The sequence below is a fragment of the Procambarus clarkii genome, chromosome 93, assembly GCF_040958095.1.
Source record: "Procambarus clarkii isolate CNS0578487 chromosome 93, FALCON_Pclarkii_2.0, whole genome shotgun sequence".
NCBI classification, from domain to species: Eukaryota; Metazoa; Arthropoda; class Malacostraca; order Decapoda; family Cambaridae; genus Procambarus; species Procambarus clarkii.
In genome coordinates this window covers 5165059-5187643 of record NC_091242.1, presented here as the reverse complement: position 1 = coordinate 5187643, position 22585 = coordinate 5165059, and the positions used below count along the sequence as shown (strand labels likewise).

The 22585-nt window shown below is 41.9% G+C and overlaps 1 protein-coding gene across 5 annotated transcripts; it reads right to left on the bottom strand.

The window, feature by feature from the left end:
* Positions 1 to 3984: 3984 nt before the first annotated feature.
* On the bottom strand, positions 3985 to 21211 carry LOC123746909 (trans-1,2-dihydrobenzene-1,2-diol dehydrogenase). 5 transcript variants are annotated; one of them, XM_045728807.2, is made up of 9 exons: positions 21188 to 21211; positions 19485 to 19537; positions 18812 to 19020; positions 18271 to 18434; positions 15952 to 16079; positions 13217 to 13340; positions 11928 to 12053; positions 8065 to 8215; positions 3985 to 7586 (listed from the first exon to the last, which is right to left on the bottom strand). In XM_045728807.2, exons 1-9 carry the CDS (start codon positions 21194 to 21196, stop codon positions 7489 to 7491), a joined length of 1062 nt encoding a protein of 353 aa, XP_045584763.2. In that variant the 5' UTR covers positions 21197 to 21211; the 3' UTR covers positions 3985 to 7488. The 5 variants fall into 5 exon arrangements, with proteins under 5 accessions (XP_045584763.2, XP_045584764.1, XP_069175694.1 ...); XM_045728808.2 differs by lacking the exon at positions 21188 to 21211 and having other exon boundaries at positions 18812 to 19040; positions 19485 to 19543; XM_069319593.1 differs by lacking the exon at positions 21188 to 21211 and having other exon boundaries at positions 19511 to 19539.
* Between the last annotated feature and the right edge of the window lie 1374 nt (positions 21212 to 22585).

Below are 22585 nucleotides of genomic sequence, written 5' to 3'. Positions count from 1 at the left end.
AATCCTTTCCCTCATAGCTGGTTCACATCAACCCTGCAGTAGGGTATTACACTCTAAATTCATAATAATACATTACATTATTTTCCTTGTGCTTTGCCGCTCCTTTTACTTCATACAGTCCTCTATTATTTGTTAACATGTACATATGTACTACCTGCCGCATTCCCATCAGGTTACTTAATTGCTTTCTCTGGTATGTCTCCACTTTCTCTTATTAATTTCTCCTCATCAAATTCCCTATGGACTATTATCATCACAACTAAGGTTTCTTAGTTGCTAAGGTTTCTCTAATCACTTTCTATCTTTCCACATATCCAAAAAGGCTTGGGAACCTGTACACCACATCCCTGTGTACAGGAGTCATAGTAGATGTGTGGAAACAGGCTAACATAGTTCCAATCTACAAAAGTGACAGTAGGGAAGACCCCCCCTCTCAATTACAGACCTGTATCATTGACAAGTGTAATAGTCAAAATATTGGAAAAAATAATAAAAACTAAATGGGTAGAACACCTGGAGAGAAATAATATCAGACAGACAGTATGGTTTTCGATCTGAAAGATCCTGTGTATCGAATTTACTCAGTTTCTATGATAGAGCCACAGAGATTTTACAGGAAAGAGATGGTCGAGTTGACTGCATCTATCTGGACCTAAAAAAGGCTTTCGACAGAGTTCCACATAAGAGGTTGTTCTGGAAACTGGAAAATATTAGAGGAGTGACAGGTAAGCTTCTAACATGGATGAAGAATTTTCTGACTGATAGAAAAATGAGGGCAGTAATCAGAGACAATGTATCGGACTGGAGAAATGTCACAAGTGAAGTACCACAGGGTTCAGTTCTTGCACCGGTGATGTTCATTGTCTACATAAATGATCTACCAGTTGGAATACAGAATTATATGAACATGTTTGCTGATGATGCTAAGATAATAGGAAGGATAAGAAACTTAGATGATTGTCATGCCCTTCAAGATGACCTGGACAAAATAAGTATATGGAGCACCACTTGGCAAATGGAATTTAATGTGAATAAATGCCATGTTATGGAATGTGGAATAGGTGAACATAGACCCCACACAACCTATAAATTATGTGAGAAATCCTTAAAGAATTCTGATAAAGAAAGAGATCTAGGGGTGGTTCTAGATAGAAAACTATCTCCTGAGGACCACATAAAAAAAAGTTGTGCGAGGAGCCTATGCCATGCTTTCTAACTTCAGAATTGCTTTTATATACATGGATGGCGAAATACTAAAGAAATTGTTCACGACTTTTGTTAGGCCAAAGCTAAAATATGCAGCGGTTGTGTGGTGCCCAAAAGAAGCACATCAACAAACTGGAAAAGGTACAAAGACATGCTACTAAGTGGCTCCCAGAACTGAAGGGCAAGAGCTACGAGGAGAGGATAGAGGCATTAAGTATGCCAAAAATAGAAGACAGAAGAAAAAAAGGTGATAAGATCACTAAGTACAAAATAGTAACAGGAATTTATAAAATCAACAGGGAAGATTTCCCGAGACCTGGAACTTCAAGAACAAGAGGTCATAGATTTAAACTAATTAAACAAAGATGCCGAAGAAATATAAGAAAATTCACTTTTGCAAACAGAGTGGTAGATGGTTGAAACAAGTTAAATGAGAAGGTGGTGGAGGCCAAAACCGTTAGTAGTTTCAAAGCGTTATATGACAAAGAGTGCTGGGTAGACAGGACACCACGAGCATAGCTCTCATCCTGTAACTACACTTAGGTAATTATCAGTTGATTGGCAGTCGAGAGGCATGACCAGAGCCAAAGCTCAATCCCTGCAAGCACAATTAGGGTAGCAGTGGTGTACGTCCTTAGCTCACAACTGAGGGACCCGAGTTCATTCGTAGGGAAAACAGAACAGTTGGTCATGTTTCCTCTCACCTGGTAGCTCTGTTCACCCAGCAGTAAAGTTGGTACCTGGAAGTTAGGCAGCTGTTGAGGTTACATTCAGGGAAATGTTAGGCAGCTGTTATGGGTTACATCCAGGGGAATGTTAGTATAGTTGCCTTAGCCACAGACCTCAATATGCCCATAGATACAACAAAAGTTTCCCATTCCCCCAACAATGGGAAATATAATATTTTAAAGACATGTCTACTGTTTTATTTGTTGCATCAGACACTAACTACAGATGCCCCACACAGCACTCACTAACCCAATTTGTAATAGCCAAGTAGCATGTGACAGCATTCTTTAACACTTCTGGTAAATTTTCCTTCTGTTGCTGTAATTACCCGAGTGTAGCTACAGGATGAGAGCTATGCTCGTAGTGTCCTGTCTTCCCAGTACTTGTCACATGATGCTTTGAAACTATTGATAGTTTTGGCCTCCACCACCACCTCATTTAGGCTGACTCCATACATAGTTTCAAATGTAGATATGATAGGGCCCAGTAGGCTCAGGAATCTGTACACCAGTTGCTTGACAGTTGAGAGGAGGGAGCAAAGAGCCAAAGCTCGACCCCGCAAGCACCACTAGGCGAGTACTTAACTTGTTCCAACTGTATCATTGTTTGTAAAAGAACTTTCATTTTTTTTTTTTTGGGGTGGGGGTGGGGGTGGGGGGTGGGGGGGGCAACTTTGTTTTCTTACTCTGAACCTGTCTTCTTCTTGAAGGTCCAATTTTGAAAAGTTCTTCTTTGTCAATTTTGTTTATTGTTACTATTTTGGATGTAGTGATCACATAACCTCTTTCTTCTACGTCTAGCTTTGGTGTATGTAACACCTCTAACTTCTCCTCATAACCTATTTTTTAGTTCCAGAAGCCATGTAGTTATAAGTCTTTGCACCTTCTCTAATTTATTGCTGTGCTTGCGATATGGGCACCATACAACCACTGCATATTCTAATTTTAACTTTACAAAGGTCCTAAACAATATCTTTAATATTTTGCCATCCATGTATTTAAAAGTTACTTTCAAGTTGAAAAGCATAGCATACTCTCTTCAAACATGTTTATGTGGTACTCTGATGACAGTTTTCTATCCAGAACCACCCCTAGTTCTCTATCAAAATTCTTTAAAGTTTTTACACATAATTTTTAAGTTGTATGTGGCCTATTCCACATCCCATAATGTGGCATTTATTTACATTAAATTCCATTTGCCAAGTGTTACTCCGTACACATTTTGTCCAGGTCTTCTTGAAGGGAATGACAATTATCTAACTTTCTTATCTTCCCTAGTAGCTTCACATCATCAGCAAACATGATCATATAATTCAGTATTTCTGCCAACTGACTTAAATGTTGAACTAGCAAAGAAAATTAAGCTTATTTAAGTTGATTTTTACATCTGAAAAAAATTTGTTAATGAAAATAACACTTGGAGAATTTTGCATTAGCTACATGACTGAATTGTATAGTCTACAGTAGACCTTTTTTCATATTGAGAATTAGAGCAAAGAGCTAAAACCAGGTACATTATTTAGTGTCATGTCTTCCTTCAAGAAACAATCAAATAATCATTATACACCCAGGTGTTTTTCTTTCCCCAAATTGCTCCTAGCTACACATGAATGAACCAAGTGAAGGAATGATATGTAGCAGTTCCACTCTGTTCAAGATTCAGATCATAGTCCTCTCACGTGCCTGGTGAGTACAGTATACATGACAGAGCCCCCACTGGAAATTCTTCAAGAGATGTCAAATTATGTAACAAAATGGCATCTATTAATAAAGTTAAAACAATGCTTCCACAAATATTCAGATCTCATCCATACATGCGCATAATCAAATTTGAGCATGGAATACAAATATCTGAGTAAAGCAAGCAACTAATAACAATAAGATATACTAATATGTTGCTTTATAATGCCCTATTATTTCAAGTAATTTAACATCAGTAATAAATCACCATACAGTATTCTTTATCATCACTGCAGCAAGAATTAAAATACAGTAGTTGTATTTATTTAATAATGGGGAATAAATAAATATAATATCTCAATACACTGAATGATTAAAAATATAATTTTATTAAAATTTCCATGTTGGTTGACTTGCAAATTAAGAGCAGAAGAAAGGCCTAGGCATATACATTAAAAAAAATCTTCATATATGTACACATAACTTGCCAAAACCCTTTGGTAAGTACCTGCAAGTGCCTTGAACTATCATATCACAATGCTGATATGTCTATAACATTTGGCAATAGCTCACAAACACTGATAAATAACTAAAGTCATTCTCAAAAATTTTAACATTTTATCAAAACTTTCAGTCATGAGCATGGTCAAGCAATATGCCTGACTCTGCATGAAACTTCCTCTAAAGAATCAGAGTATTCATTCTGAGGCACATATCTTCTGAGTCAATAAGGAAAAAAACTTTGACCAAAAATGAAAATCACAGTATAAACATAGCCCCCAAAAGAGCGAATATGAAACTGGTCTTCAAAAGAGCCAAATTAATAAGAAAAAGTAAAATAAAAAAACAGCGTTGAATGTAATGAAATGCCATTTTCTGGGTGAGACCTAGAGGCTCCCCGGAGCTTACTAGGCTGATATGCTAATGTCAGACTTTGGCATCAGTCATGTGTATGGAGTTCTTATGGCCTACCGGGGACCACGAGCCAGAACCTGGCGCCCCCCCCCCCCCCCTCTAGATAGGCAAGGGGAGCAATGGCCTATAGAAACCCCCATGTGGTTGGAAGCATTCTATGTCTGCCATCGACTGGGTCAGGCACCCAGAAAGGTAAGCGTTGCAAAACAAACCCCTATTCTGGTGAAAATTGCAACCAAAAGTCGAATGAGTGGATAGAACTCCCCCAAACAAAAACTAGCAAACTAGTATGATATCACCTGTCGCCGCGCCGCTGTCTGCGCAGCTCCCCACTCCCTGGGAGAGGGAAGGGGAAGCCCCATACCTTCCGCACTGACTATCCACACCCCAGTTCTGAGGCCGAATGTCAAAACACACGAAAAAAACGCCAACAGGAGGGAGGGAGGGATGCCGGGGAGCCTCTGGGTTTGACCCAGAATATGGCCTTTTATTACATTCAATGCTGGTTTTCTGGGAGGAGCCCCTACGACTTCCCGGAGCTAACTTCCCACAGACGAAAAAAGAGGGACTTACCCGGGAGGCGGTTGCTGCTCACACCTCAACCCGAAGTCAAGACAACTGGCTGCATCCACCAACCCAAAGTGACAGAGGCCCAACTTGGCCCAGGGACGTTAATAAGGTAACGAGCAACCAGGACCCTGTTCGACCGCCAAAACCCCCGCGCCGGAATATCAGCCCAAGACACATTCCCAAAAACGGCATCAAGAGCCGCGAACTTGCAAACGTCATGGACATGGGGATAGACCACAGGCTGGCTAGCCTTAATAACCCTGCGGACAACCTGGGAGACCTGCACCCTCGAACAGGGAAGAAGGGAAACCAGATCAACCCAAAGCGCGTTCACGGTCACAGAAGCCGTGGTGTGCAAATACCGGCGAAGAGCCGCAACCGGACACAAAACACGATGCATCCCCGGCCTAACCAACCAGGCATCAACAATCCAAGGACCCCTCCGGAAAGCAGCAGTCTCATTCTTCGCCAGAAAAGAAGGAGAAGGCTGCAGAAGAACAAACCGATCGTCCCGACCGAAGGAGCAGAAACCCCTGCGCCGGAGGAGAGCATGAAGCTCACCAACTCAACCCCCAGAGGCTAATGCCAACAGGAAAAGAACCTTCGAAAAGCAATTCGCAACCGAAGGAGCCACAACAAACCGAGAAGAAGAAAGAAAAGAGAGCACTTTGTCCAAGGACCAGGATGGCTCAGGGGGTGCATGACCTGGCCGGAGGTGAAACACCACTTGAGACAGCTTGTGAAACGGCGCAGACATAACATCAATGCCGAAAGCAAGCTGAAGCAGCTCCGCCAGCTCCGCACAATACGAGGCGACAATGTTAGGCATAAGGTGACGGTCCTGAAACAACCAAAAAAAAAAGGACAACACCACCCTAACAGAAAGTGAAGTACAACGACGAAGACGTAAGAAGAACCGGAAGGACAGCCAGGAAACTTCATACTGCCGCCGAGAAGAAGCCCGCAGGTGGGACACTAACAAAGAAGCCACCTGATAACCATAAAGATGATGATAAACTCGAGTCAAAAAGACCATACGCGAAGACTTGAGGAGAAGATCGAACCAGCCACCTGATGTACTGGGCCATTCTGTTGGAAGAGACTGAGCCGCGGGAAAACCTCTGGGTTCGGACACCGTGCAAGCAGCGCCTGAAACCACGGCTGGGCCGGCCACCATAGGGCCAAGAGGACTACTCTTCCCTGGTAGGTCTCCAAGCGAGTCAGGACCTGGAGCAACAGCTGAACCGGGTAAAAGAGGTAAATGAACCCCGACCTCAACCAGTCATGCCAACAGGCATCGACCCTGATGGCCTCGCAATCGGGGAAGGGCGCCACATACTGGGGAAGGCGCCACGACCACGCCGACGCGAAGAGGTCCACCTCTGGGCACCCTGAACCTCTGGCAGAGCCAACGAAAGGAGTCGTCGTCGACTGTCCATTCTGTGGAGAGGGGAATGAAATGGGACAGGCCGTCCGCCAAGACGTTGGACACTACCCGCACGTGAACTGCCAGGAGAGGCAAGCCCAGAGAACTCGGCAGACGAGTCACCCGAAGCAACCAGCGCCAAAGAGCCTGATCAAACCCCCCCAGTTCAGACAATGAACCACCGGGGAGCAGTCCGAATGGAGCCAGATCGTCGACCCGCAGGCGACTCGAAGCCTCGGAAGAGCAAACCACACCACCGCGAACTCCCGCACTGTGCTGTGGGCTCAACGGAATGACGGACCCCACCATCCCTGGCCGGCCTGGTGAGCACTGGTCACAAAGCCCAAGCCAAGTGACGACGCGTCCATGAACACATCAAGTGAGGGCTCAGGTAGGCGCTAAGGCACTGAACCCCGAAAAAACTGAAGAGGAAGCCGGCGACGCAGCAAAAACAAAACAAAAATGTTCTGCATAGTAATTGAGCATTTCAGACTGCATGAAACTATTAAATATTTTATAATTTTATTATGATCTGCATTTCTCAAATTCCTTTACATATTTCCAGGGGTACAGTTGTATATACCAGTTAGTTCTTACTATAAAGCTGCTATAATGAAGGACTTCGTGAAATGCAAATTAACAGAATTAAGCTACATAAATTGAAACCGTGTGTAATCAATAAACAAATGAATAACCATAATAACATGAATTACATACCCATGAGGATTTTGACTGCCATGACAGAATTACAATTATGTTCCGTAATAACTGAGAAGGTAATGGATTCTACTGATGTCATGAAAGTAAAGATTAATAAAATATTCTAAAAGAACTCTAATACTATACCACTGATTATCTTATTGCTAGCACTATACAGTATATAGTTGGGCTCCAGTCTTCAATAACAGCAATTAGTTTACGACTTTATATGAAAGCTTAACACTGTTAGATTGCCTTGATGTTCTAGTCAAATTCTACTCCAACCTGTCGTCTTATTTGCTCCATGACTTCAGCAATAGTGAGACTTTCTTTGTGGCTCATCCCTGGACTCTCCAGCAAACCTGCCGCAAGAAACAATATACAAAATTCAATAAAGTTCAAAAAAAATTTATTTCTCCTATTTATGCAAGAATTTAATTGTATCATTCATATTAAATGTTAGAAAACACAAGTACTGTTCCATATTGCAATCTACAAATATTATGTTGTACATGAGTCTTTTGTTTTTTAATATACAAAAACAAATGTATACTCTAAAAGCTTGCATCTTCTAACTCTATAATGTTCTAAGTTAATTTTTTTAAATATTTTTAATGTTAAATTTGTTTAAATTTTTCTCCCAAAAATTTAAAACTCAGTACTGTACACTTATTATTTTAAGTTATGCCCAAAATGCTGCATATAATTAATGACATTATAAAATACTGTATAACACTGCACTACCTGCTATGTAACCAATATAATCTGACCACCCATATTTTTATAATATGCAGTTTTATTATTATTATTATTTCAACAAATCCAGTAGAAATTACTAACCTTCTTTAAGACAGCGTCTTACTTCAACTGCCTCATACATTAATCCTTGGCTATTATCAAAGTTGAAGGTGTGACCTGTTTTGGGAAGTGGTGACTCAAATTTTCCTGATGGTGACTCCAGACTTTCAGGACACCACATGGGATAGTTCACCTGAAACAAAAAAACAGCTTTGAATGTAACGAAACACCATGTTCTTGGCGAGTCCCGGAGGCTCCCCGGAGCTATCCAGGCTCATCAGGATATCCCTAACTTTGGTATCATTCGATGTGGGTGGAGTTCTAGGCCTACCGGGGACCAGCAGCCAGAACCTGGCCCCTCTCAGAGAGGAACGAGAAGCAATGGCCTATAGAAATGCACATGTGATTGTGGAGCATTCTATATCTGCCATTGACCGGGACAGGCACAGTGTTCACAGTGTTCAAGAGAGAACTGGATAAGCACCTCCAAAGGATACCTGATCAACCAGGCTGTGACTCATACGTCAGGCTGCGAGCAGCCGCGTCTAACAGCCTGGTTGATAAGTCCAGCAACCAGGAGGCCTGGTCGACGACCGGGCCGCGGGGACACTAAGCCCCGGAAGCACCTCAAGGTAGCCTCAAGGTAAGGTAGGCACCCAGAAAGGTAAACGCCCCAAAACCCCTATTCTGGTGAAAACGACTGAAATAGACAAACGAGTGGACAGAACTCCCCAAGTGAAAACGAGCAACCGAGCATGATGTTACACGAGCTGCGCCGCATGTCGGCGCAGCTTCCCTCCCCCCTCATTGGGAGGGGGAGGGGAGCAGGACACATATTCCGGAAGGTGCCTCGCCCATGCCGACGCGAAGAGGTCCAACTGCAGGGACCATTCAGAGCCAACTGAATGAGTCGGCATCGACCGTCCATTTCGTGGACAGGGGGAACGAACCAGGACAGGCCATCCGCCAGGACGTTGGACACCTCTCGGACGTGAATTACCAGGAGAGCCAAACCCCCGAGAACTCAGCAGACGAGTCACCTGAAGAGACCAGCTCCAAAGAGCCAAGGACTGCATTGAACCTCCATGGTTCAGGCTAAGAACCACCAGAGAGCAGTCCGAATAAAGCCAGACCGTCGATCCGCGGGCGACCAGAACCCTCCAAAGTGCAAATCACACTGCCGCGAACTCCTGCACTGTGCTGTGGGCCCGATGGAAGAACGGACCCCATCCCCCCTGGCCGGCCTGGTGAGCACTGGTCACAAAGCCCCAGTCGAGAGATGACGCATCCACGAACACATCGAGCGAGGGGTCAGGTAGGAACCAAGGCACTGAACTCCGAAAAACCCTAAGAGGAAGCCGGTGACGCAGCAGCCAATGTAACGATCCCGGAGGTCGAACCCAGCGATTGCGAGAGAGGCGGAAGGGATGTCCCCGAAGGAACCAGAATAGCCGACAAGGCCAAACCCGATCCGGCGGGTAGACCATCATCACAAAGTTCAGGATCCCGCACAGACCCTCGAGCAACCGCTGGGTGACCCGGGAGCCCTCCAGAAACAAGCGCGTGCAGCACCGCAGTCAGTCGAAGGAAAGACTACAGAGGAAGAGACAAGGAAGCGACTCAATTTTCAGTCGTTTTCACCAGAATAGGGGTTTGTTTTGGGGCGCTTACCTTTCTGGGTCCCGGTTGATGGCCGGGACCCAAGTTCCCTAACTTGGGAACTAACTAACCTACCCATGAGTTAGGGACCCCAAGTTCCCTAACTCATGGGTGTAGAATGCTCCACAATCACATGTGCATTTCTATAGGCCATTGCTTCTCATGCCTCTCTGAGGGGGCCAGGTTCTGGCTCGTGGTCCCTGGTAGGACTAGAACTCCACCGGCCGGAGCCGGCCGGCCAAGCGGACAGCACGCTGGACTTGTGATCCTGTGGTCCTGGGTTCGATCCCAGGCGCCGGCGAGAAACAATGGGCAGAGTTTCTTTCACCCTATGCCCCTGTTACCTAGCAGTAAAATAGGTACCTGGGTGTTAGTCAGCTGTCATGGGCTGCTTCCTGGGGGTGGAGGCCTGGTCGAGGAACGGGCTGCGTGGATACTAAAAAAGCCCCGAAATCATCTCAAGATAACCTTACATCGACTGATGTGAAAGTTAGCGATATCCTTATTAGCCTGGATAGCTCCGGAGAGCCGTAGGGGCTCCCCCCAGAAAAATATACATTCGAGATTTCCCACCATTCACATTTTCACAATAATAACATAATTATTAGAACATTTTTATTTAACTAGTTTTCAGGGTAAAACAAGCATCTATTCTAGCCAAGGAGTTATGATACACATTGCCTACAGCCAGGGACTGTGGCATCAAATCAGAGCTTGTTACATAATCATATAGTGCTAGACTTAATATAGACAGACTTAGTGCCAGACTTTCATGTACTGCATGGTACATGAAAGCAACCAAAACACACAAACAGCTGTAAAACAACCATTTATAAGGAAGTAGGTCAGTAATTGGCCTAAGAGTGTTACTAGTGGCGTATCACAGGGTTCAGTTCTTGCACCAGTCATGTTCATTGTCTACATAAACGATCTACCAGAAGGAATTCAGAATTATGAACAGGTTTGCTCATGATGATAAGCTCCTAGGGAAGGATAGGAGACCTAGATGATTGTCATGCTCATCAAATTGATCTAGATCAAATAAGTGCTTGGAGCACCATGTGGCAAATGGAATTCAGTGTGAATAAATGCCATGTCATGGAATGTGGAATTGGAGAAAGTAGACCACACATACCTTACAGATTATGTGGGAAAAAATTAAAGAACTCTAACAAAGAAAGATCTAGAGGTGGCTTTGGATAGACTGTCACTATAGGAACACAAAGAACATTTTGCTAAGAGCATGTGCGTTGCTTTCCAACTTCAGATTCGCTTTTAATTAGATTAGAATATGCAGCAGTTGTATGGCGCCCATGTCTCAAGCACATCAATAAACTGAAAAAGATGTAAAGCATGCTACAAAATGGCTTCCGGAACTGAAAAACAAAGAGTTACGAAGCGAGGCTAGAAGCATTAAATATGCCAAAGCTAGAAGATAGTAGAAAAGGAGGCGATATGATCACCACTTGCAAAATAATAAAAGGAATTGATCAGACTGACAAAGAGGAATTCCTGAAGCCACCAACTTCAAGAACAAGAGGACACAAATTCAAACTAAGGAAACAATGGTGCCCAAAAAATTAGAAAGTGTCTTTAGCAAACAGTGTGGTAGACGGTTGGAACAAGTTAAGAAAGAAGGTGGTGGAGGCCAAAACCATCAGTAGTTTCAAAGCTTTAAATGCCAGAGTACTGGGAAGATGGGACACCACAGTCATAGCTCTCATCCTGTATTTACACTAAGCTACTTTAGGGTCAGGTATCCTAAACCTGTTTACACGTATCAGGGTCCCCCACCCCATGTTGAACTACTGACCATCTCCAAGACGCAACCCCACAAGTTCCCTAACTCATGACTACCTTGACTGCTAGATGAACAGTAGCATTAGGTAAAAAAGAAAGTGCTCAACCATATCTGTCCCATCTGGGAATCAAACCCAGGATCCCCAATTATGAGTTGAGAATGAAGTCAACTGTACTATGAGACCCTCTTTGTATAATATTAAGCGTTACCCTTAATAAATTTAGAAGCATTATCTAAATAATTTTAAGTTATACTGTACATGAAATATTTTGCATATTAGTGGCTTTATATAATGTACAATTTCTGTACCTACTAATTAACCACTGTAACATGTTCATAAGTATATTTTACAAATAAAAATTAATATTATTAATTATTTCTTATCAGCCCCCCAAGAAGATTAGCAGCTCTACATTTTCTAGTGATCATCAGTGAAAACACTAACCTTGATAGTGCCCTTAGTGCCAATAACAAAGGCCTCTGAAGGCAAACATGCCCTGATGGTGGCACTCAGAGAAGCCAAGCGTCGTCCAGAGTAGACAAGCGAGACACTAGTTGATTCTTCTACACCCTGGCAAAATATATAGCAGTAAACATTTTACACTTGAGAGATTATCTGCAACAGCAATTCATATATCCTAATATATACTGCATTGAATGTTAAAACTTTAAGAACATTCTTAACCACTCAACTGCTCGGCTTCCAGATATGACACTCCCCCCAGTGCGCAGGAAATAAATTCTCTGGAAAAAATTCTTTTTTGTTTTGGAAGTGTCAAAAAACCCTTTCCTGAGTATGAGTATAGTAACAGAAGGTCAAAATTGTACGTACTTTGGTTGCTATGGGGTCCATAAGTTTGCGCGTGATGTCATCATTCCCTGGTCGCCCGTGGCGTACACCCCCGAGGCCGGTAGGGCGCCCGGGGCAGGATGCGCGAGTTGCCGTGAATATATTTTTATTCATTTTTTGCGCACAGTTTCAAATACATTTTATTTGTTTTTTCATGCCAATCCTATGTATAATGAACACGTACACTATATTATGGCAGTAGAACATCCGTACTGTCCGAAGACATGGACATTTATGTGCATGACACATATGTATACATATGTTGCACATATTTCCAATGCATCATGCTAATTTATGTATATTCACAATCTATTTACACACTATACACTATCACACACTATATACATTCATCATCAACACACTCAGAACTCCACGAGTGTCAGCTGCCACATCCCTCACTCCTCCAACATCCAGTGTCTCCCTCACTCCTCCAACATCCAGTGTCTCCCTCACTCCTCCAACATCTTACTCGCCAACATTGCTCCTCCCACCATACTGTTATTGTTTTTATTACACTATTTACACATGTTATGTATATCTATCTACATGTTTTATTCACCAATTTATTTATTTATTTATTATTTATTACAGCTACAGCAGATAGGTGATTCCATATGTTTATTATCCTATGGGCAAAATGCATTTCCCGTTTTCCAACAGGAAATTGATCATGGCCTTATGGTTTATTGACCTTGAAACTATTTCCCCTTGTGTGGCATACAGTATCTTACATTTAAGTCTACAAAATAAATGAGATATTGTACTACTATGGACATTTTACTAATACAGTATACTGGCACTCTTTTTTTTTTTTCCAATGATGCTGGTAAGTGTAGATATTATATAATGTATACAGTATATACCCATTTCAATGAAACACTCACATTGGCATTCAGGTGTCCACCAGCAAGCACTTTCTGTGGCTTTTCTCCTCCCATTACCAGTGTGGTAAACTGCAATGGGTAAATTCCTATATCCAGGGTGACTCCTCCGCCAGTTTCTTTCTTCCTGTGGGAGAAGTAGAACTTTGGGGGTTACAAGTACTAGTATACACAGTACAGGGCTTAATTAATGTTGCATAATAAAAACATTATTATATATCAATATTAAATATTCTTACAAGTATAATTATACCCTAGATCTTTTTCTGTGTGAGTGGATGTGTGGGATGGGTGAGTGGTGTGTGGGGGGTGGGACCAAGACACCCTTCAGTCCTGGGAGACTATGGAGTTGTGCTCTGGTTGTCAATCCTGGTGCAGCGTCTGTTGTGACTGATGAGGTAACTCCGAGAATGGCAGTCCATCCCACACCGAACACAAACGAAGTCTGATTCTATTCTGTCTTCCTGGCTACCGGCTATCCTTCTCTGTCTCTTTGCTTCCGATTTCTTGGCAAGTGACTCCTCGAACTTGGAGGAGTCACGTAATATCATCATCATATCATAATATCTCTCTGAACAGACTGCCCCCAGACTAATCGGTCTGCGGCCAGTGTTTCCCACGTATCAAGATCAACGTCCTTGGCTTTCAGGTCCCTCTTGCATACATCTTTGTACTGCAGCTGGGGTTTGCCTGTTGGACGCTTTCCCCGTGTCAGCTCTCCATACAGGAGATCCTTGGGGATCCTGCCGTCGCCCATTCGCAACACGTGCCTGAGCCAGCGCATTTCTCTGCTTCAGCATTGTGTACATGCTGGTGATTCTAGCTCTCCCCAGGACGCTGTTGTTTGTCACCTTGTCCTGCCAGGTGATGTCCAAGATGTGTCGAAAGCAGCGCATGTGGTAGGCGTTCAGCTGTCTTTCCTGATGGACGCGGAGTGTCCAAGACTCACTGCCATATAGGAGAGTGCTCAGGACGCAGGCTCTGTAAACCTAGATCTCTGTACACTCAGTCATCTTATTGTTGACCCACACTCTCTTTGTCAGTCTGGACATGGTTGTAGATGACTTACCAATGCATTTGTTTAGCTCCATGTTGAGAGGGAGGGAGTCAGAGGTTGTGGAGCTCAGGTACACGAAGTCGTGAATGACTTCCAGTTTGTAATCGGAGATGCCGATGTCAGGTGGGGAGTCCACTCCTTGTCCCATGACCTGCTTTTTCCTCAGGCTGATGGTGAGTCCGAAAGCCTGATAGGCCTTGCTGAAACGGGTCATGAGCCGTTGGAGGTCTTCGGCTGAGTGGGCGGTGACTGCTGCGTCGTCAGCAAAAAGGAAGTCGCTCAGACACCTCAGCTGAACATTTGTCTTGGCTCTCAGCCTGGTGAGGTTAAAGAGCTTTCCATCCGACCTGGTCCAGAGGTAGATGCATTCCTTGGCAGATCCGAAGGCGTGCTGCAGCATAACTGCGAAAAAAATCCTGAATAGGGTTGGAACCAGGACACAGCCTTGCTTTACTCCACTTCGGATGGCAAAAGCGTCTGATGTTAGGCCATCAAAGACCACGGTGACCTTCATGTTCTCGTGGTAAGATCTGATGATACTGAGGAGCCTGGGTGGATATCCGATCTTGGGGAGGATCTTTAACAGGCCATCCCTGCTGACGAGGTCAAAGGCCTTCATCAGATCTATGAAGGCTACGAAGAATGGCTGCTTCTGTTGCCCTGCATTTCTCCTGCAGTTGTCTGAGGGAAAAGACCATGTCGATGGTGGACCTGTTAGCTCTGAATCCATATTGTGATTCTGGATAGACTCTCTCTGCAAGTACTTGGAGCCTCTTCAATGTGACTCGAGCAAACAGCTTTCCGACAATACTGAGGAGAGAGATTCCACAGTAATTGTTGCAATCATCCCTGTCACCTTTATTCTTTTACAGCGTGACGATGTTGGTGTCCCTCATGTCTTGTGGCACCTCTCCTTCTTCCCAGCAGAGGTAGAGAATTTCATGCAGCTCCATGAACAGGCTACCTCTGCAGCACTTCAAGGTCTCAGCAGGAATACCGTCTTTTCCAGGAGCTTAGCCAGAAGCAAAGGCGTCTAGGGACTCACTGAGTTCTTTGAGGGTCAGTTCGCTATCGAGCTCCATTAACACAGGCAGGCACTCAATGGCGCTCAGGGCGTTTTCGGTGACCACCTTCTCCCTGGCATATAGTTCAGAGTAGTGCTCAACCCAGCGCTTCAGCTGCAGTGTCTGGTCCTGAATCACCTCACCTGTGGCAGATTTCAGAGCAGTCTTCTTCTGGATTGGATCGAGGGCCTGCTTGATGCTGTCATACATTTCCTTTACATTGCCTGTATCTGGGAGCAGAGCTGGAGCCAATAGTTGTTGGCACATCTCCTGCCACTCTACTGCACTTTACTTTACTACAACAGTAGTAAATACAATATAAGAATAATAGTGTACATGTAAAAAAAAAAAAAAAAAAAAAAAAAAGTCTATCCTACCATAATATAAGTTTGTTAATCTTTTTTATAATGATCAACTCAAGTCCCAATGTTCCTGAAGTTTTCTTCTTACTCCAGCTACAATACCTACAGTATCTCCACAGTCCACATACATCTGGATCATAATTTTTCTGTTACCTCGGGGCATTACTTGAGTCAACTTCTTTACAAGAACGACATTACTCTAAGCCTCAACTACACACACAATGGGCAGAAAACAAATGTCACACTCAGACTTACATCACCCTCTCTACTTTCTCCACTGATTTGCCAAAGGAACAGATAACTTGCACCACTTCTCCAATCTCTCCTGACTTGATTCTTCTTGTCATCTCCTGGTACACAGGGAAGAACCTTGACCATACTGCCTAAAAGAACACAAAATTCTTACATTTTCTTTGGAAATTGTAAAAATAAAAAAATATTTATTTATTTTATTTATTTATTTATCAGTAAGCAAAGCTTGAATGGTCCCAAGCACATGCACATGTAGGGGCCTGGTAGCCTGGTGGATAGCGCGCAAGACTTGTAATTCTGTGGCGCGGGTTCAATTCCCGCACCAGGCAGAAACAAATGGGCAAAGTTTCTTTCACCCTGAATGCCCCTGTTACCTAGCAGTAAATAGGTACCTGGGAGTTAGTCAGCTGTCACGGGCTGCTTCCTGGGGTGTGTGTGTGTGGTGTGAGAAAAAAATAAAAAAAAGTAGTAGTTAGTAAACAGTTGATTGACAGTTGAGAGGCGGGCCAAAAGAGCAAAGCCCCCCGCAAACACAACAACTAGGTGAATGTATGCACTTGTATCACTTGAACTAAACTTAAAATGACCTCTCAGAGGATTCAAACCCCAGCTGCCAAGGGTCTTCCACACCAGCAGCACTGGTATTCTGACCACTGCACCAGTGATCGTCCTGGTGCAGTAGTCAGAGTACCAGTGCTGTTGATGGGGGGAGACCCTTGACAGCCTGGGAACAAACTCCCTTTACTTATTTCTTAGTGTTCATATTCTGTAACCACTTAGTTGATACATAATAAAGTACTTTATAAAATAAGAAAAATAAAAAAGGGGTGGTAGGAGAAGCAAATACTCATATGTATTTAGAGTCAAACAACAAGGTTTTCTCTGAATGTTTTTCATTCACTTCTCCAAAGACGTAGTTGGATGTGGATTTATGGGCTTTAGGCCCATGTCCTTGTTGACATGGGCTTAAAGCTGAGTGCATACTACAGATATGTAGATGACATTCCTGCAGGTACCTGATATTGAGCACTTGATGAGGCTTAAGAATGCATTCGAATGAAGTTCAGTGCATTTGTTCACTTATAAGATTGAGAGAGGAGGTAGATTACCTTTCCTAGATGTAATAGTCTCAGATAGGAATGGAGGCTTTCCTATCCTCCATGTATCCTATACATGTAGTGCAGTCTACACTAAGGTAACTAACATGGGAATGTGCCTTAATGCTAAGAGTGAGTGCTCTGATAGGTACAAGTGGGGGTGTTGTCAATGCCTATATTAACCATGCTCTCTCACACAGCTTCAATTGGAAGTAGGTTGACAAGAACTCGGTAGAGTAAGGCAGGTCCTGATCAGTAATGGATACTTCAATGGATATGTCGAAGAAATCATCAAAAGAAAGTGAGTCGCCATGCAACTTCAGATATAACAGACAACAGAACAATATTGGTCCCTTTACTATTAAAGTATTCTACAGGAATTTCTTTGCCATGGCCCAAAAAACTGATTAGAGGATCCTGATAAACATTATTGATAAAAATGTGACCCCCTACTCACACTAGAATATTGAACTAATAATATACTACTAGAGCAAGAAGACTGCCAACTTCATCATGAAGAATTCCCCCCGACACCAAATAAAACCCCCCTTGTAAGAGACGAATGTCGTCTATGCCTTCACCTGCCCACTTGGGAACTGTCAGCTCCAATGAATTCAATATACTATATAGGCAAGACAACATCATCTTTATCAAGACATCTAATAATGCACAAGCAGCAAGACCCTATTAAGTCTCTATACATAACCAAACCATCACCAGATGTCCTGACAAACAACAACAAAATAATTGATAGATACAGCGACAACAGAAGACTGAACATCGGCGAGACACTAAACATAAAACAAACCAAGCCATGTATCAATAACCAACTACATGTGACAACATACTGCCTCAGCTATTATGCAAACAGGAGATTGACAAAATACAATTGACCAATAATTGAGGTGCTTCGCTCTCACCTCATCCTCGGATATATATCATGCAGCAAGAAAATTTGTAATCATTCGAACTCTGCATTTGACAATGTTAACAAGAGCTAATGAAATGCATCCCTTAGAGTCAGTCCAAATAAAACTAAAAATGAACTTTGGAGAAAGAATTTTTTAACTTCCTCCTTGAGTGAAGAATAATTTAAGGAAAATAGAGAAGATTCATGCTTGAAACATTGATACATACGGAACTGAACACAAAAGTATTATACAATTGCTAATTTTCTTACAGATATTTTCCCTTCTATGAACAAGCATTGTGCTCAAATACTAACCTCCATCAGGAAAACCTTCTTTTCCTCAGCAAGTTGAATAAGCTGCTTAGTCTCCTTCACATTTAAACAAAGGGGTTTCTCACAAAGGACATGTTTCCCAGACTGGATCATGAGGGAAGCGGCAGCGAGGTGCTGTGTATTTACTGTGCCAATATACACCACCTCTGTAAAATATATTGTGACACACTGTAGAATTTGCATATTAACATTACAAGTTCAGTCATAAAATATATAATTTGTATTGTCAGGGACAGGAATTTTGTACTTAAGCTCCTCGAGGTCCCCCTAGACTAACTTTTAAATAATTCATTTACTATATTCATCTTATGCCTACAATGCTGTGTATTTAAGGCTTCCTTCAATATGCTTTTTCTGTGACTACAGAAAAAGTATATTAAATGCTTTTTTCTTAAATAATTGGGGCCTCCAATTGTTCCTGATAGTTTAATCTAACTGGATTTGAACTGAAGTAATATCTTGGCATTTATGTCTTAAGCATATGTTAAAGTCCAGAAAACACAACAGCTCCTCACCCACTTACCTACATCAGGATCCTGAGCAAGCTCTGCATATGACCCATATGCCTTTTCCACTCCATTTCTTGATGCAAAGCTTTTTGCACTGTCAAGTGAGCGTGCAGCTACAGCCACCAGGCGGTGCTCCCCTTGGGGTAAGGCCTTCAATGCATTTACAAAGTCATTGGAGATCAGACCGGCACTTACTATGCCCCACCGTGTTGCCATGTTGCTGCTGAAATGTCAAAGTCAAATCTGAAATAGGAACATTGTGACTGCTGAAAATTATTACAGTATTGTTTGTGGTTTTAACTGATTTAGGGTTTCAAACAGTAAAATTTTAAAATAAATTTCACAAAATGGTGTTACTCATGGTTAACAGATCTGTAACCCTGTCCATTGTAACTGTCTTAAAATATTATATATATATAATAATGTTACATAGAAAAAGGCATAGAAATGACTACATAAAGCGTGGTGTCCAAGGTGGTTGCTTAGGGGTGTATCCCTTAGCCAAGTATATCCAAGGGGTACTTTATATCTCCCAAATTTGCTTAATATTAGACATGACACACTGTATACTTTAAATATTCTAAAGCGGCATCAACTGATACTCCACGTGGCTCGATACTAAGTGTGAACAGTGTGTAAATTAGCCAGAATATAGCAAATGTTAGAGAGGTGAGGTGCAGGAGATACCTTGAGCAGCCGGGATGAGCACTGACCTTCACCCTCTGTCCACCTGTCCCCACCTGTTGATTACAGTATATTACCTATTATACATTTCCTTACTTCTATTTATATCAATGCCATGTTAGATATTTATTTTTACTCGTAAAATAATTAGACCATTCCTTCCAATGGAGATATATATATAAATATATATACAGTACTGTATATATATAGTGAGTACATATATATACAGTATATATATATAGCATTTAATTTGTACATACACAGTACTGTACTGTATAGTCTTATCAGATATATATGTTGAGATATGATCTCGTGGGTTGGCATGGCAACAATTAAATTATCAGTGGCTCAGTGTCATGGTGATGCTGCTTAAATGAGACCTCTCCTGTTTCTCATATACATCAATGATCTGCCAATTGTTTCTAACATTCTTAAACCTATACTATTTGCTGACGACACTACCTTCATTTACTCAGACCCCAACCCACACACTCACTAAATCACGAATTAAAAAAAATCCAATCGTGGGTGTCAACCAACAAACTCACACTAAACATAGAAAAGACCTACTCCATTTTATTTGGAAGCAAATCATCAAATTAAATTCAACTTCAGACAGACAATGTTAACATCAGCAATGAAAATGATGTTAAGTTCCTTGGCCTATACTTAGACAAGAGACTCAACTTTTACCCACATAACAAACATACAACACAGCCAAAAAGTTTCAAAATGGTCGGTATACTTTCTAACATTAAATATTATGTTCTAAACTCTGCTCTTCTCTTTATATTACGCACTAATCTAACCCTATCTTACATACGCTATCTGTGCATGAGGTTCAACCACTGCAAACTACCTCAAGCCCATCATCACGCAGCAAAATTCTGCTACTGTCTCAGAACAATAACAAACTCTGTTTTCAGATAACACACAGTCCCTTTGTTTAAATCCCTAAACATGCTAAACATACACTCACTCTACACATTCTCTTGTGCTATTTACATGTACAAAACCTGGTTTCTAAATGCAAATCCTCATCTGAAACTCTTCCTTGACAGATGTAACAGAACCCATAATCACCACACCAGAAATAAATCTCTCTTTGATATCCCCAGATTCAAACTAAATTTGTACAAACACTCTATGCAAATAAAGGGACCTAGTCTATGGAACTCACTCCCTAATGAAGTAAAAAGCTGTCCAATCTTTGCCTTATTCAAAAGGAAAACCAAAAATTACCTCTTTTCATCCTGAGTTTCCTACCTTGTGCTACCCATTTCTCCAATATGTGCCCAAGACATGCAACTTCACAATTTTAACCACTGCTATCAACTTATATCATAGTTGTTATGTTGAATGCAAATTTTATTACAATGTACCTATTAATAATCCTCAAATTATGCTACAATGTACCTGTTGATAACCCTCAAATTTTACTACAATGTACCAACTGTATTAACATTCTTCAAATTTTCTCACAATGTTCCTATTAATATTCTTCAAATTTTGCTACAAGTTACCTACTTAAAATTATCTGTTTGGTTAAGAACCTGCCCGAAACACTGTGTGTTAGTGGCTTTGCAAGAACGTAAAAACATCAATGCTATGTACTGTACTCTCATAAAGCTAATGTGCCTTCTCGTATATAAATAAATAAATTATTAAAATATAAGGAGCAGAGTAATTATATGACTAAAACTTACCTGATGCATGCAGCCGCATCTTGCATTATTTAATTTTTGTATCTTATTTGTATACTCCCAGCTGCACCTGAACTTGAAGATCTTCCTCAGATGTATCTATTTTTTTGTAGTCCTCTATACCCATTAACTTATACATATTGTGATTTCTGCATTTTCACCCCTCTTTAATTCTGCATCCTTTCCCTCATAGCTGGTTCACATCAACCCTGCTGTAAGGTATTACACTCTTAATTCATAATAATACATTACATTATTTCCATTATGCTTTGCCGTTCCTTTTACTTCATACAGTCCTCTATTATTTGTACATATATACTACCTATTTATGTACTACCTCTATTTATGTACATATATACTACCTGCCGCATTCCCATCAGGTTACTTAATTGCTTTCTCTGGTATGTCTCCACATTCTCTTATTAATTTCTCCTCGTCAAATTCCATATGGACTATTATCATCACAACTAAGGTTTCTTAGTTGCTAAGGTTTCTCTAATCGCTTTCTATCTTTCCACATGTCCAAAACGGCTCGGGAACCTGTACACCAGTTGATTGGCAGTTGAGAGGCAGGACCAGAGCCAAAGCTCAATCCCCGCAAGCACAATTAGGGTAGCAGTGGTGTACGTCCTTAGCTTACAAATGAGGGACCCGAGTTCAATCGTAGGGAAAACAGAACAGTTGGTCATGTTTCCTCTCACCTGGTAGCGCTGTTCACCTAGCAGTAAAGTTGGTACCTGGAAGTTAGGCAGCTGTTGAGGTTACATTCAGGGAAATGTTAGTATAGTTGACTTAGCCACAGACCTCAATATGCCCATAGATACAACAAAAGTTTCCCATCCCCCCAACAATGGGAAATATAATATTTTAAAGACATGTCTACTCTTATTTGTTGCACCAGATACTAACTACAGATGCCCCACACAGCACTCACTAACCCAATTTGTAACAGCCAAGTGGCCTGTGACTCATTCTTTAACACTTCTGGTAAATTTTCCTTCTGTTACTGTAATTACCCGAGTGTAGCTACAGGATGAGAGCTATGCTCGTAGTGTCCTGTCTTCCCAGTACTTGTCACATGATGCTTTGAAACTATTGATAGTTTTGGTTTCCACTACCACCTCATTTAGGCAGACTCCATACACAGTTTCAAATGTAGATATGATAGGGCTCAGTAGGCTCAGGAATCTGTACACCAGTTGATTGACAGTTGAGAGGAGGGACCAAAGAGCCAAAGCTCGACCCCCACAAGCACAACTAAGCGAGTACAGTACTTGATCCAACTGTATCATTGTTTGCAAAAGAACTTTCCAATTTTGGGGGTGCTGCTTTGTTTTTTTACTTTGAACCTGTCTTCTTCTTGAGGATGCAGTTTTGAAAAGTTCTTTGTCAATTTTGTTT

What these genes read in the sequence shown, in the direction of transcription:
- LOC123746909 (XM_045728807.2), bottom strand. An exon ending in AGAAGGTTTTCCTGATGGAG is followed by an intron (nt 16,080 to 18,270) that starts GTTAGTATTTGA and finishes GTGTTCTTTTAG; the next exon opens with GCAGTATGGTCAAGGTTCTT. An exon ending in GAGAAAGTAGAGAGGGTGAT is followed by an intron (nt 13,341 to 15,951) that starts GTAAGTCTGAGT and finishes CTTCTCCCACAG; the next exon opens with GAAGAAAGAAACTGGCGGAG.